The 13,069-nt window shown below is 38.6% G+C and overlaps 2 protein-coding genes across 8 annotated transcripts in view; both read right to left on the reverse strand.

Annotated features, from left to right (window-relative positions):
* Positions 1-13,069, reverse strand: part of GRIK2 (glutamate ionotropic receptor kainate type subunit 2) — a 1,100,253-nt gene that overhangs the window by 384,597 nt on the left and 702,587 nt on the right. The gene's annotated exons all lie outside the window — the stretch shown is intronic.
* On the reverse strand, positions 2,579-4,240 carry LOC116634635 (40S ribosomal protein S27-like). The gene has a single exon (XM_032408170.1). The coding sequence runs from the start codon at positions 2,917-2,919 to the stop codon at positions 2,665-2,667; it is 255 nt and encodes an 84-aa protein (XP_032264061.1). The 5' UTR covers positions 2,920-4,240; the 3' UTR covers positions 2,579-2,664.

Here is a 13,069-nt window from a genome sequence, read left to right on the forward strand (position 1 = left end):
TTGCTTACTGTTATTACAACCTGTTCGCATCTGATTCATGAGAGGATAAGCACGTTAGTGACTGGTTTCCAGCCGAGGTAACTTAAGGGCTGTGCATTTGAGGGGCGCCACAGTCACGGTTGAGTGGCTTGTTCTAGGCTGACCCAGCCCTAGGTCTACCCTATCATCTAATTTCTCTTTGTCCTCTTCATATAGCTGCTGAATGTGGGCCTAGGCCTGGTGTAATGAGAGAGGGCAAGTAAAAAGCAGGACAGTTTAATAAGGCAGTTGTATTTGTCAGAACTCTTTTGGTAATATGTGCAGACCTTATTCACACTGCGCTGAACAAAAATGGAACTCACTGCCACCTATAAACTCCAGGCATGGCTGGAGACGACAATTCTTTCTCTGCTGCTGTTCTCTCTTCCTCTGTGTTGCCTTTGCTACCCCCCAACATTTTCCCATTTGATGGAACAGATGACCAACAGAATCCCACTCTAACAACAGAGATTTTTGTCTCAAATTCTGTCAAAATCCTAAGAAGGACTGCATCTGGCCCAGATTGGGATTATGTGGTGGGAGTAGAAGGGCTGAAGTTAGATGCCTTAGTGGGTTGTGTGACATGAAAGTGAGGCTTGCCTGAACCATAGAGACTCAAAAGATTCCCTCAAAGAGATTCTGGACAAACACGTAAATGCCACCCAGAAATGCATCACAACAATGTTTTAGAAACTCTCTACAAAGAAAGTACTTTAACTTGTGACCAGAGTTTGGTTATATTTTGATTTAATGGTTGTTTTCCATTAATGTTACTTTATTATTTTTCATCAGACTGGGGCCCTTTCAGGAGTCTAAGAGATAGAGATATTAAGTACATAGTAATTAGACCAGGACAGCAAGCACAACTCAGGAACATTCTAGGCAAACCAGGAGTTCTGTATGGTCCTCCCACTTCACAGCATTCTTTGTCCTTCATCATAGTCACTTCATCACCTGCTATCTTGGCAGTGTTACTGACCCACCCTCAGTGGGACTGCCCCACCCCATTGTTCAATTCTGATGGCCACACTGCAGGCTCTTTGTCTCAAGACAGTCCTGCTCAGGTGCACACCTGTCTTTCTATCACTCTACCCGCCCTCTCAGCTTGTGATAACCCAACTTCCACCCTCCAGACAGGGGCTGATTAGCCAGCCTGCTGTCATTTAATCCCCACTTATGTCCAGGTCAGTGCAGTTCTGAAGCCACAAATGATCCTTCCTAGCTCTTATTTTGGCTCTGTCCCAGGATGCTGCTGTTACTGGGTTTATCCTGCCACTTCATACATCAAATATGATTTAAAATTGATGCTGATGAAACAGTGTGAGAAGTTTTATGTGGTGGGCCCATGACTAACAATAAAGGCCAGAACTACTACATGCTGGTGGGAATGCTAAGTAAAATGTGACCCTTAAGGAGCTCAGATTTTATTTCATATTTTTGTCCCAGAAAAGAATACTATTAACCCCAATGCCTTCAGCAATTATGCTCATTCAGCATATATGAATGGTTGAAAGATGTGAATATATCAGAATTACGTGGCAGCACATAACATGTGCTTTGAATTGGGAATGCAGAAGTAAAATATGAAACATAAACAGTAGATGTTTGCCATCTATGAGATTACAGCATAGTGGGGAGATAGGTATGCAAATCATTTTCTACAATGAATTCTATGTAATAGTGTGAGTGTCTCTAAAGTGCAGTGGAAGTGGTAGGGATAGAATGCCTAAGGAGGGGTAACCATTTGGTACGTGGAAAAAGATGGATGATCTTGGAAAAAAGAGGAAAGTGCATGTACAAAATATAATGATATGAGAGTATGGAAGTTCCAAAATCTTGTGAGCTATTTGGTTGGTACTGCTGGAAAATCAAGTATAAGCTGTGATATGGTGGGAAGTGAGGCTGGACCAGCAGCAGGCAAGAACTGGTTATGAAGGACATCTCCTTAGATTATACTTTGTAAGTAGAGGAAGGAAGGAACTTCATAGTTGCAAGTACTTAAAGAATTCAGGCTGGCTTATGCAGAAAGAGAGAATTGATTAGAAACATTCAGGTAATTTCATGAAACCCCAGCATGGGAATTCAGTCTTTCCTTAGAGACCAGAAACAAATAGGAACAAGGTTAGAAAGATATCACTATCTTTCACTTCTGCTCTTTTTTGTGTGCTGGCGTCATTATTCTCTTCCTAATGAGACTGGTTTTCTCTGATTCACAGTTCAAATAGGAGACATGGCCATCTTTCAAATTCACTCCTGAATTTACTTGTTATAGGTCCAGCAGCTGGCAGAGACCAACTCATCTCTCTTGGTTCCAATTCCAAATTCCTTGATAGGGAATCTAATTGGCCCAGCTATGTTAACTCTTGGTCTACTCAACTGTAACCAGAGACACAGACTTACCTTAAGCTATGAGAATCAGCCTGGGCCCCACCTCTGAAGGTGAGGAAGCTAGGGGATTTAGGGAGTTAGACGTGCTTCCCCTGCCCACTGTGGCATCACTAAGGAAGTTAAGGTGAGTGAGATGAACAAATTTTCTTGTTAAAAAATCACTCTGGCGGTATTTCTTTTTTTCTTTTTTTTTTTTTTTTTTTTATCCAAAATCTGTTTATTGGGATAGTGTCCCACTCATCTTGATTCAGGATGCTTTTAGTGCTGCTTCCGCCTGAAGGAGCATCCTCCTGTAAGCCTTGCTTTTCCTCCTGTGGGCTGGCAAAGGACAGTGGAGCAGCCGACACACAGAACTACCGTTTGTGCGTGGCTAAAGACGGTGGTGATTTTGTAGCATTTTGGGCACTTCACGTCCATGAAGTAGGAGTTGGGGCTCTGCACCAGGCGCTTCTTCTTGTGCTTCCTCTTCTCCTCTTCTGGGGACGGGTGCAAGAGATCCTTCGCGAGGGGCATGTTCTCACGGGGAGGTCGTCACCGCCGGAAAGGACTCTGGTGGTATTTCTGAGGATGGATTTGTGCGTAGTAAACTAGGGGACATTGACAGTGAAAGATAATCATGAAAAGGAGGTTGTCTTGTGTTTTAGCCTCTCTCAGCATAAGTGAGAGAATAGCAGGAGGAATTTCCTCTACTCTGCTTCATCCTTGGTTTGACTAATGTCCTACCACATGTCTGGATGCATTCTCTATTATTTATTTCTCTGAAAACATATCTCGTATAAAGAAGAATCGTCACTGAATTTAACTACATCCTTAAGTGAGGCAGTGTGTGTTGATTTTTTGAATTTTGACTTCCGCTCCAAAGACTTTTAGGTTGCTCTGAAACACATGCCACATGGCTAACATAATAGACTTACATTAGTCAAGATCAGGAGAGTGACGTGTAACACCAGAAACCCAATCTACTAGTTTGTAATGAGGACTATATCTATCACAAGCGTGGCAATATTTGAATTGCAGGACCACAACATTCTCAAATTACATCAGAAACCATATCATAATCTGAAGATTCCTTAATATTATTTTGGCATCAGAACAAAGGGAATTGGCCCAATGAATGTAACAATCATTTGTTGTGGGTTTGTGTTTTATCCATAAGAACTCTGTGAAGAGGTACTGTTGTCAGCCCCAATTTGCAGATGATGTGAAGACACTGATATCTGGGTTATTATGTTCAAAGTCTCATGGCTAGAAAGTCACAAAGCCACATTCAAACCCTGGGAGTCTTTTTCTAAATCCAGTACTGAGTCTTTGCATCCTGAATGCAATAACTTTGGTCTTACTGGTAACCCATCAGCTAAGAATCTATGTTTCATTAACAATTTTTAGATGTGTCATCTGTGTTTTCCTGTGTAAATCTCTGTTTTTAAGAAACTCAAATATCCAACCAATTCTCTTTCTGATGAACATATTCTTTTTTGGTTATATTGGTACCTTCAGACAGGATATAATCACATCGTGTTTAGCTGGAAAACATTCTTTTAAGGTAGTTTTGCAAGTTTTCATTCTCATTCATTATGTTTTGATTTCACTATTTTAACTCTCAGAGGGTGACTTAATTTCCAGGTGTTTCCAGAGTACTTTACTCCAGCCTCCAACGGTGACAATGGCACATAGAGTCCACTGAATTGTGCTGTAGGTCGTATGATATCCATTCATAATGAGTTTGGGAAGTAAAATTATTCTATTTGCTACCTATTTGTTATACAAACATAAATTCTGTCATTGCATTTAAACATAAATCTTATTTCTAAATTTCTATTCTAAAATATTTTTAGAGATTAAACATATACATGTTTAAATACATGTTAAACACATATATATATATCTTGTATATATCTTGCATATTTTCCTTTTTTGCTTCTGATTATCATTTTCCACTTCTATGGCTTTCCAAGTCCTTCCCACTTTCCCATAAGTCAACTAAGAATCTTTCAGTCTTAGTAAGATGAAGGAGGAATCCTTCTCTACTAAATCCTTCTCAAGCAATAAGCTTATGCATTGTATGATCTCTCATAACTAATATTAAGCAGTAGTCCTTAATTGTCATTCCATGTGGAACTCCTGAATATAGGGTCTAGCTGCCAATCCTCTGCCTCCCCCCACAATGCATTGTTCCTTGCTCCCGTTGCTTATCAGTATGATGCAATCTTGCCAGCTCCACTAATTCGTCCCTTAATTTTATATCCATAGTCCCTTGAGATTCATTCTAAATTCTTTCATAAAAGAAGAAAGTAAAAACAAGTTGTTCATTATTTTTATTCTTTTGCAACCCAGAGGATTTTTGATAATGCTATTTGATAATATTTAGATCACTTACTATATACAAAATTTGTTTTACTAATTCTTCACAAAACTTTCCATTGTCAAGGAAGGGCTGAGAGTAGTACATGCAAGGTGAAGAGTAGAAATGAGAAAGATTTCAAAGAAGAGGTAAGTAGAGGAGTGGGCTGGGCATGGAGAATGGTTCAGAAGGCAGAAGTGATGGCAGAGCCATTGTGGGTCACGTGGTATGGAAGCCTGAATGAATCCATAACCAGGCCTCATCCACGAGACAATATGTGGGTGGAAAGGAAGCAAAGTGTGAGTGGGAAGTAGCATGGCTGAGATAATGCAGTAGTAGGACAGCACTTCCTCCCAAATTGAAACCTAAATCCAAATCATAAACTTTGCTTTAATGTGGGCTGATGTCGACCTTACATGCGTCACAGAGTTGAGTGAGAAATAGGAGTGAAAAAAGTCCAGTAGCAGTGGGTGGTATATAATTTCACTCTTTTAGCCATTCAGACACTAGAGATCCTAGGCCAGCTACCCAACCTGTGGAAAGGCTCTTTTAGCTGGGGATATAGAAGTAGACATCAGTGAGAATAAAGCTTGAGGTTAGTATCCTAGTCAAATTAGTTGTAATTCATAAGCAATCAGTCTTTAATTCCAGCAGAAGGTTGGCAAAAAATGTAAAACATAACAAAATAAACAAATAAACATCAGGATCCCAGTTGTAACTTGGTATAGTTGTAGGTGCCAGAGAGTCACCATAAGATACAAAGATCTTGATTTAAAACAGGAGATGAACTCTAAACCCAACTTGTACAAGGTCAAGGCTTATGTTAAGCTACTAGGCTTGCTATTCACAAATTTTAATATTAGATATTTATTCGATTTATGATATGCATTTATTAAGCAGCTGTTATGTAACAGACCTTATCCTAAGTGCACAGACTACCATGAACTGAGGATCATTGAGACCTCACAGTTTAATGGGGGAGATGGACGATACACCATCAGTTGCAATGCACTATGGTAAGTACTACCAAGCGGGAAATGGAGAGGCAGGGACACTTTTCTAGTAGAAAAATGTGTTAAATGAAATTTTAAAGAACCATGAGTAAAACAGGCAAAGAGGGGGGCTTAACTCTTGGAGAAGAAGAAAAATATCTTAGAGGGAATTTAATGCACAAAGGTATTGGTAACAGCATGGTGAGTCTGGGGAATTTCAAAGAGTTCAGTTTGCCTGGCATTGAACAAGAAAGAAACAGGGTGGTGAGAGACGAGGAAGGAAAGGTAAGCAGATGCTGTGCTCCTAGGTAGGCTAGGATGACAGCTTAGAAAATCAGAACCAGGTAAGTAAGTAAATTAGGAGTCTGGGGTATAAGTCGCCAGGAGAAACTTTGAAGAATGAAGCAGATATAATGTTCTGAGTGGGTAATTTGCTATAAAATAAATGAGAGCTGCCTAGGGCAAGCAATGATGACAGAGGTCTGGTAGAGGGAGTCAGTTACATAATCTCAATGTGGTGTCCTTCCACGGGTAGGCTTTGCTTTCACTCTTTAAATCTGTTTACAACCTTCAGGCAACTTTCAGCACATTTTGACATTTTCCAAAAGAAAACCTACAAGCAGAGATTCTACTGAAAAGTTAGTGAAAGAGACAGGAGAGAAGATTATATCAGAAGACATACCCAAGTCTCTCTTCTTGGTTATGTGACACATAATCTCCTTCCAAAGCATGTTTGGCTCTTCACTGCATACATTGTCTAAGTCTGTCCCTCTTTCCTGTGGCAAACATGAACTCCACCTCACCTCTCTCAGTCTTAAGGACCAGCTGACAGAGAAGCCCCGGAGGTCTATCCACCAAGTGGGCTTATTAGAGCAATCACAAATTGGGTCTCTCCTTCAAGGAGACTGCAATGCTACCTGCTATGAAAAATCCTTCATATTATTAGAATTGGCCACAATTCTCTCCGTTCTGCACTATCAAGTCTTTCTTCTCTACTGGCTTATTTTCTTCAGAATACAAGCATATTATTATTTAGTTTTAAATAAATTTTCTCTTGACCCCAATTTCCCCACCAGCTATCCCCTCATCCCTCTGTTTTCTTTTGTAAGAAAGTTCTAGAAAGAGTTACCTATATTCACAGTCTCTGATTCCTCACCTCCCATTCTCACTTAAGCTCGCTCTAATCAGGATTTTGGCCTCACTACTCACTCCCCTGAAACTGCTCAACATCACCAATGATCTCCAGGTTGTTAAATTCCATGGTCAAGTCTCAGCCTTCCTTTCTCTTGACATATCAGCAATACAGCTCCCTGCTTCCTTGATAGGATTTCTTCGCTGATTTCCAGGATACCCCATACTCTTGGTTTTTACTTTCTCTTACAGCCGTCTCATCTCCTAGTCTTCTTTTAATTCTTTACACTCATTCCTATGGTGATCTCACCCAGTTTCCTGGTTTTAATACTACTCTCAAATGAATATTTCAGCCCAGACTCTACTGGATCTCCAGACTACTATCTCCAACTGCTTATTCCATCACATCTCTATTTGAGTGTTAGTAGACACCCAAAACTTAACATCTCCAGAGCTGTACATTCTGTTCCATTCCCAGTTCCCTGTTCCCATTTTGGGAACAGAGTCAGTTGGTGGCAACTCCATTATTCAAGTTCCACCTCAAAATGTTTTCTTTGCTTGTAATGCTCTTCTCCACATGCTTTGCTCTCTCATCTGCTTTGACCAGCCTATTCTCTGTCTTCTTCCACTAGAATATAAGCTCCATGGAGGCAGGGCTTTTTGTCATTATTTTTTGGATGCATCTCAAATGATGAGAGCACATCTAGTACATGATAGATGTTCAAACCATTTGTTGAATGGATGAATGAATTACATGATCTTTAATCCCAAGAAGCTTACAGTCCTTTTGGGGAAAGAGATTATATGTTGCAGAAAAGAATGTTTCCCAGGCAGAATGTGCTAAGTGATAAGTGAGTAGAATAGATCCAAAGTGCTAAGACATTGTTTTTTCTAAGGATTCAGAAGATTGGACTCAATTTGAATAATTCATTCTGGGGGAAAATTGATCATAATCTAGGGAAGTGAGGATGGGAGTAAAACATTTTAGATGAGAGCAATTTAGGGCCTCAATGCCATTGCATTTCTGAATTTAAAAGGAGGCTATTTGTTGCCAGAAAAAAAAAAAAATACAAAAAGAGTTTGTTCCAACTGGAGGTCTCTTTCTTCTTTGTCTACAAAACTGCAAAACAATACCCCACTAATGGGTTTTTTGGTTAATGCATATGCAGTGGCTGTTACTAGGTGCTGGGTGTGGGTGTAAAGAAGGAAAGAAAAAAACTGGTCTATAATCCCCATTTCAAATCAGATTTTTTTCAAGTCAGTTAACTGCAAAATAAAGAGGAAAGGGAATTAAATAGTTACTTAGAAACAAAAGAAAAAATGTTAAGTGGGCCAAGGGAAAAGCTTTTAGCAAATGTGAAAAAAAAAAAATCACACTGGCACTGATGATGGGCTACTTAGGAGTGATTATTTCTAATGGAGCAAAGAGGGGCAGTGGGTGCTGTGAGGTGCAGGCTAGAGTCTCCTCAAAGAGACCCTGGGCTTCCTGACTGTCACTTTCTGCTGGGGCCAGGGTTGACTTTCTGTCAAAGCACCCCCACTCCTGCATCAGCTGTTCTAGGCACAGCCAATTATGAAGTGAAACCATTTGAGGTACAGCTTTTCTTTGTCCATTGAGGATTTTTTCAGGGGCAGTTGAGGGCTAAACTGAAATGGAAGCAGACAAAATTTATCTTTGCCTCAAGACTCCCCTCTTGCCCTTCCCTTCTCATCCGTGACCCCTCTAATGCTTCAGGAACCAAGGGGACTGCAGACTTTTCCTTCTCCTAGCCAAAGAGAGGAAGATATATTTCTGATCATTTAGACTGACATCTTTACTAATTGGTTTCTAATCTTTCCTCTCTTGGGGATTATTAGTGTTTTAAACCTTTGCTCTTCAGTTGTGAGATCTAAAAAAATTCTGCCTACTCTGGAAGGTTAAAGAAAATTTAAGCATCTCAATTAATTCTAACAATAGAGTCCAACCTGCTTTCAGGTTGCTTTGGTCAAAGGAAATGGTAATTTGTCTGGATCTCCCAAGAAGTCCTGTTGTAAAGAATTTATCAAGGAGCACTGAATCAGTTTTAACTGTATGAGACATCCCTGGAAGATCTAGGGATGGCAGAAACGCTCTCCTGGCCTTTACTCCTCTCATCTGCAACCCTAAGGTGTGGTCTCTGTTCAGACTTGGTACAGAGGACCCCCTTGCACCCTCTTCCTCCCATATTATATAACCTCTTTTTCTTCCCTTCCTCAGCCACCTGGTATCAGCCATCAAGGATCCAGGCCTCATACTCCAGGCTTTCTCCCTTGACTCTTGGCTGATAACTGGTTTGATTTCTTTGACTCTACCCTGAAGCATGTTGACCCTGCTGGTACCTTGAACATTTTGTAAACTCATTTGCCTGTTTGCTGTAAATCTTACGTCTCCAAGTTCATTAGAGGGAGGATGTCCAGAGTAGATTAGGAAGGAGATACAGTTCTAATAATTTATGAGAATACAGGCAGAAGCTCAGGTATGGCTTGTACTTATATGAGGACTAAAGTGATCTCTGAAAGTCAGGGCTGATTATCAGCTAGTAAACATCTTTTAGTTGTATCAGCTGTTGGTGGATGCCTATGAGGAAATTGGTTGTGAAATATTTTTAATATTACTCCAACCTACTGTGGCCCAGAGGCAAGGTGGTAGAATGGGAAAGCATGGACTTTAGATTCAGCCAGACACGGTAATAATGAAATGTGTGACCTTGGCCAAGTTACATAACTTCCTTACTTCTTCTATTGCTCTCTGTGGTTTTTCTGTGCCTCCTGCAAGGCTTAAATAACATGACAGGAATAAAAAATATATACCACAGTTTCTGGAGCTATTTTTATTTTGCTTATTTATTCATTTATTTATTTATTTGTTTGTTTGTTTGTTTGTTCGTTTGTTTTTATTCCAGAACCTGATCTCCTTGGAGGGAAGTAAGAGGGGGGAAGTAGTTAGAAAGGAGCTTCCGGAAAAAGAGTGGTTCTGGTGATTATTCAGAACGTGTAGTCCCTTTAGTTCCTATAATTTTAAAAGTATAATTACTATTATCTCAAACAGTAAACACATAGAATCATAGGTTGATAAACAACCCTTATAGCTTTAAACTCAAGCCTTAGTTTATCAGGTGAATCTCCACATTGAGGACATTGAATAGCAATGGTACACAGTATCCTGACTCATAATTTAAAAAAAAACACTAAAAAATCATTCTAAAGGAAATTTTCACATCTACCTACCAGGGAAATCGAGATAACTCGGTGAAACTATCTCTATACAGATATGAGGTAATAAAGCCTGAAATTTGTGGTTTCTGATGATCTAATAGAACACCAGAGTAGAGCTTTAAGAATCTGATGAATAGTTTATGTATCTTTGGTCTAATTCAAATCTCAAATATGTTCTTCATTTTTGTACCTCCAGAACCTGGAACAGTGTCAGGCATTTAGTAGGTGACTAAAAAATGCTCATAATAGAGATACTGCTCCCCAATCCTAATTGTATTGAGCCTATGTATATTAATTTCTAAGCTACAGATAGACTTCTAAGCCATACTTACCCTGAAGCTATGGTGTATCTTTATTGTAAATCTGCAAAGTAGTTAACAAAAAACAATGCCTAGGAACATACTAGGAGAAGCCAGTGGGTCTTCATCAGGGGTGACGTTGCCTCCAGGGGACATTTGGCAATATCTAGAGATATTTTTGATTGTCAGAACTAGGAGTGGGGAATGCTACTGGCATTTAGTGAGTAGAGGCCAGGGATGCTGCTAAACATCCTACAATGTACAGGACAGCTCCCCACAGGAAAGAATTATCTGGTCCCAATGTCAGTAGTATCAAAGACGAAAAACTCTGACCTAAGCATTGGATATTTGAGACTGGCTCTTAGCACATCACTGTTATATATAATTCTGCTTTCTGCTTCCCATGCCAAATGCTTTATGTACTCATCCATAAGATGTGTATTCCAGCCATTCAGGTAGATTTTCCATTATCTAACTTCACTTTGCCTTCCCTTTTACAATATGGCAGAAGCTTTTCATCTCTAGTAAAAAAAGCAAATGACTTAGTGAGTTGTATGAGGGGCATTATGCATCCTTTTTTACAGTGACAGTCTGCTGGTTCAGATATAATCTTTATCTCTGGAAAAGTGGAGATACTAAATGTCATTTACTCATCTCTGCTTATCTCCTATTTTTGTTTGTCTGGCTGCAGTTTTGTAATCTCATAAAACAAAACCATGGCTTAATGTGCACTTCTATAGCCCAGGAGAAAACTTTGGGTCTTCAAAAACATACATAGTGCAAAAGTTGCAAAGATCATATCATACTATTACTTCTGTTTAATGCTTTCTGCAGACATTAGCACTTCTCCACCCGGAGTTAATTGTCTACATCAGAGCATAGTTATGGAGAGATACACACAGATAAACAAAGACCCTGGATCCTAGTTTGTCTTCAGATGCTAAGTCCCTCCTTACCTGTCAATACATGTGGGAGTCTATGTATTTTTGTCATCACCTCTTACTTGAAGTTTGTTGGATTTTCCTTCCTTGTGTCTGTTGTGAGAATGTACAGAGTTGTAATGAAGACCATGAGTGCCAGATTCAACATTTGGGGTTGATTCTGATTCTGACACTTAGTAGTATTTTACCGTGGAATGTTTCTTTACAACTTAGATTCCACATTTGTTTATATGGGAACAATAACAGGGTTGTTGTGAAAATAGAAAAATTAGGAATGTGCTAAGTACTTAGATTGTAACTGTCATGCAGCAAGTTCTCAATAGCAGTTAATGTCATGATGATCAATATTGATATTTATCCCTCATGCATTATTTATGTCTTTCCTTTCTCTCTTCTCTGTGTTATTAGTAATGGGATGATTTCCTCTCCAAATGTCTCTGTTCTCTCCTTCCCATATATTCCTGGTTGAAGATTGCAAACTTTAAGATAATGCTGATAGAGACAGAAATGTAGCAGTTTTAATTACCTGGCAGGAAATTTAGCATATCCTATTACCTAAGAGTCTAAAAAGTCATCCTCAAATTTCTGTAGTGATATCGGTGATATTCTGTAGTGATACATAGTGATGTAGGAGCAGAGAATATTTACAGAAATGTTGTAAGAGAAAGCAATTTGATATGTATTTTGTTTCCTTTTTTTTTTTTTTCTGGTATAAAGTAAAGTGCACACATTTAAAGTGCAAAATTTGATGGGTTTTGACATCATGAAATTATCACTACAATCAAGATAATAAATATTTCCATCACCCACTAAGATTTCCTTATGTCTCTTTGTAATTATGTTTACTTTTTACTCTATCATAAGGCCAAGAGGTAAAAATTAATTAGATTTAGATCAACACAAGTAAATCTTGCACTTTCTCTACTAGATATACAGAATTATAATTTAATCATAATTATAATTAAATCACCATGAAAATAACAAAAACTGTTCCTTTGAAATCCAAGTGTGACATGTAATTGTATCAGAACATAGGTTCTTGGACCCATAACTGTGTAATATTTACTCATTTATTTACTCAACAAATATGCATGAAGCATCTACTATGAACCAGGTACTATTCCAAAAGATGAGGACACAGTGCTAAAGAAGATGAATTCCCTGGAATGGCTTACTGGGGAGAAAAGCAATAAACTAAAAGTCTTATGAGAAGAGTAGAAACTTCCAGATTACTTCTTTCTCTAATGTAATGAAAAAAGAAATGGCAGAAAGAGAAAATACTCCCCAAAGCACTAAATTGTGATAGGTTTTTTCACATACACACAAAAAAGAGTTCATAAATATCATTTGTATGTAATCAGGCTTCAATAACAAAGCCAGATTTTTATATTTGACCCTAGTGTTAGAGACACAGGAGAGAGCAGAAGTGCTACTCATCTTCAAAGTAAGTGTATAGCAACGAATTTTAAAATATTATATTAACATCAAAATTCTTACAGGGACAATAGGACTAATCAAAAACAAAGAAGTTCAGGATTTTTTAGATAATAGTGCAATAAAAATTCATCAACTTATAAAATCAGTTCTATAAAGAAAATTTGCAACCAGTTAAACAAGTCCATATATTTTTTTTAAAGAACAACATGTTTACTTGCTCAGGAGAGATGGGGAATTTTTATATTATGCTCCAGTTTTGTTGAACAAAAGTGGTTTATATCTTAAAGG

Source organism: Phoca vitulina, unplaced genomic scaffold (genome assembly GCF_004348235.1).
Source record: "Phoca vitulina isolate PV1807 unplaced genomic scaffold, GSC_HSeal_1.0 scaffold9, whole genome shotgun sequence".
Lineage (NCBI taxonomy): Eukaryota > Metazoa > Chordata > Mammalia > Carnivora > Phocidae > Phoca > Phoca vitulina.